The sequence below is a fragment of the Trichechus manatus genome, unplaced genomic scaffold (genome assembly GCF_000243295.1).
Source record: "Trichechus manatus latirostris isolate Lorelei unplaced genomic scaffold, TriManLat1.0 scaffold00118, whole genome shotgun sequence".
In the NCBI taxonomy this organism is placed as follows: domain Eukaryota; kingdom Metazoa; phylum Chordata; class Mammalia; order Sirenia; family Trichechidae; genus Trichechus; species Trichechus manatus.
In genome coordinates, this window is record NW_004444054.1 from 7,989,299 (window position 1) to 7,995,885 (window position 6,587).

The following is a 6,587-nucleotide window of genomic DNA, read 5'->3' on the forward strand; positions in this document are numbered from 1 at the left end:
TCTTGGTCACTTTATGATAATAATTGCATCCATTTTAACATGAAAAAGTAAGGTGCTCATTGCTGGGTGTTGAAATTCTGAGTAAAAATTCAGTTCAGGACCTACAAGGTCCTCAGTGTTGGCTTTGTCAGGTTTAGTATGAAGATATTTTCTTGGCATAGTTCAATGACATTGTATATATGTATATATACATATTTAAACTATGTTTGTCACATTAAAGGATGGGATCACCGGTCAGTTGGTACTGAATCCAAAATACGAGTTCAATTGGAATTTAAATTTTCACTTCAACTTTTTCCTGCCAGCTATTCCACCAAAATAAACAGTTAAATATAGTTGAAGAATGTCCTTCTGCTTTGTCCACTGGTGTCTACTTTTCATCTGGTTGATATCCTCTGTTCACGTTATAAAGTGATGATTCGGACACTATGTCGTTATCTTTGCCGTCTGGAAATTCTGCGTTGTTTTTCCCACATTTCTTGTGTGCCATGTAAACTAGAAAACAATGCACAGAAAGTTAAGTAAATTCAATAATGATAAGATGCAAAATTAATTACTTTGGTTGATGAAGCAGTTTGCATTTTCTGTAGACCAGAGGCTACTTAGAGAAAAAAAATCACCATTCTTGCTTCTATGACCACCCATGGATAAGAGGGATGACTGAACTTCAGGAAGACCTACCATAAGAGGTTTGGGTGTATTTGCTCAAGGAAGTCACGTGCCTTCTGCAGGCACTCAGCACTGCAAGTGGTACTTGACAATGACAGCAACAACAGCAAGTATTTATCCAGAACTACTATATCCCGGTTAATGTGCTAGTTCTCGATTAATATACCACCTGTTACGGTGCAGTATGGAGCCCTGGTGTCTTAGTGGTTAAGAGCTATTGCTGCTAACCGAAAGGTCAGCAGTGTGAATCCACCAGCTTCTCCTTGGAAACCCTATGGGGCAATTCTACTCGCCCTCTCAGGTCGCGACGAGTCAGAATTGACGCTACAGCAACTGGTTTTTTTAAGGTGCAATACTGGCCTAATGCTCCTCTGTGGAAGGACAGGAGCTAGAATAACACTTCCGGATTCCTGCCGCCCTCACTCACTTTTTCCCATGGCATAAGGAGTGTCTTAGCTGACTGGTGATCAGCGTTCCTCTCTCCTGTGGAGCTGCTAAAACAAAAAAAAACCAAACCCATTGCCGTCGAGTCAATTCCGACTCATAGTCTCTGGTAAACCAACCCCCACCAAAAAAAAAAAAAAAAAAAAAAAAAGAACCAACCCATTGCCATCAAGTTGATTCAGACTCATGGCAGCCATTTAGCAGCTTATTTTTTAGGTCAGCTTACTTGGACAGGCTTTCCCTTCCAAGGACTGACCTGCAGAGTGTGTGTGTGTGTGTGTGTGTGTGTGTGTGTGTGTGTTTTATGCACACATGTGTGAGACAGTGTTGGGGAGCAGTATTAACAAGCCCATTAGCTTCAGATTCAAGCTATATTTTCCAATTAAGCACTTTCACTGCTTTTATCAGTAGCAAAAGTTCTATTTTATTATCTAAATATCTTATTTTTTCCCCTACTTCTCAACTGGTTCCAAACTCAGCAGAGGAAGAGAAGGGTCTTACTTATTGGACCCCTTAAATTCCAATACCTTATGTAAAATCAAACATATCTACCTCATATGGCAGTTAAAAACAAAACAGAACAAAACAGTTGCCCTTGAGCTGATTCTGACCCTATGTGTTTCAGAGTAGAACTGTGCTTCATAGGGTTTTCATAACTGTGATCTTTTGGAAGCGGATCACCAGATCTTTCTTCCAAGGAGCTTCTGGATGGATTTGAACCTCCAGCCTTTCAGTTAGCAGCCAAGCGTGTTAACTGTTTGTACTACCCAGGGATTCCCAATGGGTAGTAGAGAACATTAAAATGAGAAAAAATAGTAAAGTGCCTAGCATGACCTATGGAAAATATTGCTTGCTAAATGTTAATTATCATTATGATTCAGGGCTGAGAGAGACAAGATTCTTTTCAAAGATCAGTATCAAGATCAATATTTCCTTTGAATTTGTCCCTGTGCTTCTATTACTATATTAGTTTTAAACCACTGAGCCACACCATTGAATTTAATTGCGCTTGTGGTCAATTAAAACATCCCAACACTTCTATTATAAACTAATTGTGAGCTGAGACTCCCTCAACTTATACTTAATGCCCCTGCTTTTATTTAACCAAAACATCTTATTTATGCCCTCCCTCCCTTCCTTCCTCTTTGTTCCGAAATAAAGACAAAGCTCTTTATTCCAAAATATATTAGAGTTCTAATCATGTTACCAATACATTTTCAGGCATTGTATAGACTTAATAAAGATACTTACTTTTTTCATATAAACGACTGATAAAATGTGGGAAAGGGTAAGACCAATATCTGTGACCTCCTTTATATCATTCCCCCTAATCAATCAATCCCTTTTGGGTTAGTTATTCAACTAGCAAATATATTTAATTGTTCTATCAACCAGTCCACTTTCTTTGGCTTATCTAGTAGATACCACAAACTAATTATTTGGCCAAATCTTAAGTTGTATCCAATTGGATATACTTTTATCATGCAAGCAAAGGTTATTTGGCAATGGATTTATGTTTTCTGGGCTAGCGATAAAGCAGTAGGGTACTTCCAGTAGATTCAGAAGTCATATTCTACAAAGGAAAGCCATGCTTTAATGATTCAGTCGAAGACATTGGTACAGAGTACGATTAGGACTCATGGGAAAGTTGCTTAATTCACTATTGGAGCTAAGCAGAAAAATCAAAAAATGAAAACTGTGTCTCCAGGCATTTTATAGCTTAACAGTTCACATCATTTTTGCCATGCACCTTCGCTTGACACGCCCCCTTGAAATGCCACGATGTTTACAAAAGTACAGTTTCTTTAATTAAAAATATAATTTAAAAATGTAGGTTAAATATTATCAATTCATGGAAAACAAAATATAGGGAAGAATGTCAACTAGGTTAGGACCAGCATGTGCTAATGGGAGGGGATCAAAGCTGTGTACTACATCAGAGTAAAGCTAAGAATCAGGTTATCTTTCCCTAGTACTTTAAATAAAGAACATTTTTGCTTCAACTGCTTCAATTACATGGGCATTTAAAAAACGTGTGTGTTTCTACACAAGCCTGCCGTTTAATATCCTATATATACCAATTTCCTATATGCCAAATATCCTATATTTACACAACATGCCAGTTGCTGTTGAGTTGATTCCAACTCATGGTGACCCCATGTGTGTCAGAGTAGAACTGTGCTGACTTTTCAGAGGCAGGTCGCCTACAAGGCCTCTCTTCTGAGGTGCCTCTGGGTAGACCCAAACCTCCGTGTTTTTGGTTAGCCGCGGAGAGTGTTAACCATTTGCACCACCCAGGGACTTCAATACCAAGGCTATTTTGGGTTTACTTTTGAAAAACAATGGCCAGTCCTGGATCTCTGAAAGCATTTAGGAAGGCACACAATAAAATGGTCCTAACAGGTTAATATGCCTCCCTATTACTGAGGGGAAAAAAAAAAAATCAGAGGAGAGAACAAATTCCATTACTTTTCACTTAAAAATAATGTCCACTAGAAACTTCTGGTAAAATTACTATCTTTTTTGTCAGCAGTTGAGTGGTTTTTCCCTCTCATTTATTTGTGCAGTCCACTGCCAGAAACAGGAAACGAGACCAAAAAAATGTCGTTTAAGCAACTCCAGGATTTCTCAGAGAAGAACATCATAATGAAGCGTGATGAGCATTATTCTTACATGCCAATAATAGTGCTGCGAAGACCAGCTGGAAGACGCTGTAGATGAGCGGGAAGGTGAACATTTGGGTGAGCTGTTCAGGAGAGAAGGAGAGCTGCACTATGGTGGAACACAGCTGGGTATTCTGCATCCCTGTTTCCAAAGCAACTGTCCGGCACCTTATAGAAATATTAAAAGAATATATGCTTTTTGCTGTTGTTTTGGTTCGTGTTGTTACTGTATGACATTAACAACAGATATATTGAGAACAAGTGCTCTTGTTAGCTACCATTAAGTCAACTTCGACTCATGGCGACCCCATGTGTGCAGAGTAGAGCTGCCCCACAGGGTTTTCAAGGCCGTGACCTTTCAGAAGCAGATCACCAGGCCTGTCTTCCGAGGCACCTCTGGGTGGCTTTGAACCGCCAAACTTTCAGATTGTCGAACACTTGAACATTTTCACCACCCAGGGAATACCACTGAGAACAAACACTTCTACAAATATGCGTGAAGCTGGCTCATTTATATTAGTGTTCCATAAATGGCAGCGGGGTTTTATTTCACCCTTTTTAATTATGTCATTGGTCACAGTGCAGAGCACAAAGCAGGGGTGCAGCAAACACCCCTGTACTTGTTTTATTGTTAAATTGGATTTGTTCTTCTGATTAAATGCTGATCAGAAAATCCTGATCAAGTAGGCATTATTGTCCCCACTTTAGAGATGAGAAAACTCAGAGAAAGAGTGTCTGCCCTGAGGTCCCACAGTTGGTAAGTGGCATGGTGAGAAGGCAAGCCCAGGTCTCCTCGACTCAAACACTGTCCTCTTTCCACTGTCCAGTGCTGCTGATCTCTTTCCCAACCTTATAAATACACTGATGCCTGCTTTTCTCTCTGCCTATTGATTCAGATGGGCTAGTAGGAGAAGAAATATTTTTACCCAGTATCAAACCCATGAATGCTAAACCAAGTTCTAATATTCAGCACCTTTTGATGATGACTTCACCTTGTTGCTGGCTGCAGGAACCCTCATATGTTACAAGGCCAATCTAACTGCTTTTCTTAAGGTCACTCTGCCTGGAGAGTAAGATGCATGGCAATGGAGGAGTATGAAAGAAGAATTTGAGCAAAAAAGGGGCAGTCAGTACTTTCTTTCTAGGGGATTTGCATAATTTAAGAATGAATGAGTCTATTTAGAGCAAGTATTCAGAAATAGGACTAATAGGACTTTGAACTTGTTGTCAGTATTGACAGCTACTACAGAAGAAAATTCCCAATTTGATGTACGAAAACCCCATACCTGTGCCAGGGCTGTCCAGCTATTCTAGCCAGAAAAAACCCCAGGACGTAACCAGCCATAGGAAATATTGCTCCTATAATCCACAGTTTGGGACTGATGACCCAAGAACCTTGGTACAGTATTCCTCCAATCACAGCTATGAGAATAATGAGGATCATTCCTGTGATGGAACCAATCTGGAAGAGAAGCACAAGCTAACTCAATAATCATGTCTCAAAAGAAGTCAAAATATGTTTAGCAGAGAAGAAGCCAAAGCAATCTCCTTTCCATTCGGGGTAGTGATAATGACGTTCTCTTAACGTAATTCTAGTTTGAAGGCTGCAACCCGCCTACTGAAAAAGCTGATGCTTGCCCCACGTCTTAATTTTAAAGAAAATAATAGGACATATGCTTCCAAGCTCAATTAACCTGGAGAAGCTTGCAAATTATCCCTGCTGAGGTGAAAGAAACAATGCTAGATTAAGAGGTAGAAGACCTGGCTTCCTGATTCCTCCTACTCTGTCTCCTTATGCAAATTATGAAACACTTCGAATTTTAGTTTCTTCATTTGTAATTGGGGAGGGAGGATCTGTCCCAACCACCTGTTATGATTGTTATGGTAATGGGAAAATGGATAAAAGAACTCAAAGTAAAGAAAAACCCATTGCCTTTGAGTCGATTCCAACTCATAGCAACCCTACAGGACAGAGTACAGCTGCCCCATAGGGTTTCCAAGGAGTGGCTGGTGGATTCAAATTGCTGACCTTTTGGTTAACAGCCAAGCTCTTAACCACTGCACCACCAGGGCTCCTTAAAGTAAACAGACATATAGGAGTATAAGCTGTTGTTATTGTTTCCTCTTTTCACTTTTTTAAATTTGGAGATTGTAAACGTTTATTTTCCAGAGAAGCAAGGAACACCAAATAGTTTGTCTCCCAAGGAGCAAAATACACCTATCTGTCTATCTCTGTATCTCTGTTTCTATCTGTATCTCTATATTCATAGCTATCCATATTCATATCATCTAGTCGGAAAATGGTGGAAAGGGATGAATGGTTATTTATATATGTATATGTACACATATATAATATGTACATATACATACATGTATATGTATACATACATATATGTACCAAAAAAACCCAAACCCATTGCTGTTGAACTGCCCCATAGAGTATCCAAAGCTATAATCTTTATGGAGGCAGACTACCACATCTTTCTCCCGTGTGTGTGTATATATATATATATATATATATACACACATACACTCATGTTGACTCAGTGTGTTTCAGAATAGAACTGCAGGTAGGGTTTTTAGTGGCTGTGACTTTTTGATGTTAGATCACCAGGTCTTTCTTCCAACATGCCTCTGGGTGAATTTGAACAGCTGGCCTTTTGGTTAGTAGCCAAGCACTTAACCATTTGTTTCACCCAGGAACTGACTGTGTGCTTGTGTGTGTTGTGCATGTGTATACATACATATATATGTATGTGTGTGTGTATACATATATATATATATATATATATAGGAGCCTTAGTGACACAG

General features: G+C 39.4%; 1 protein-coding gene across 1 annotated transcript in view; it reads right to left on the bottom strand.

Moving 5' to 3' along the window:
- Positions 1 to 370: 370 nt before the first annotated feature.
- The window catches only part of SLC10A2 (solute carrier family 10 member 2), a 21,830-nt gene continuing 15,613 nt past the window's right edge, over positions 371 to 6,587 (bottom strand). Inside the window, exons 4-6 of the mRNA XM_004384187.3 lie at positions 5,063 to 5,256; positions 3,787 to 3,944; positions 371 to 495 (exon numbers count right to left, since the gene is read on the bottom strand). Coding sequence (XP_004384244.2) covers positions 371 to 495; positions 3,787 to 3,944; positions 5,063 to 5,256 — 477 coding nt within the window. The remainder of the gene's footprint in view (positions 496 to 3,786; positions 3,945 to 5,062; positions 5,257 to 6,587) is intronic.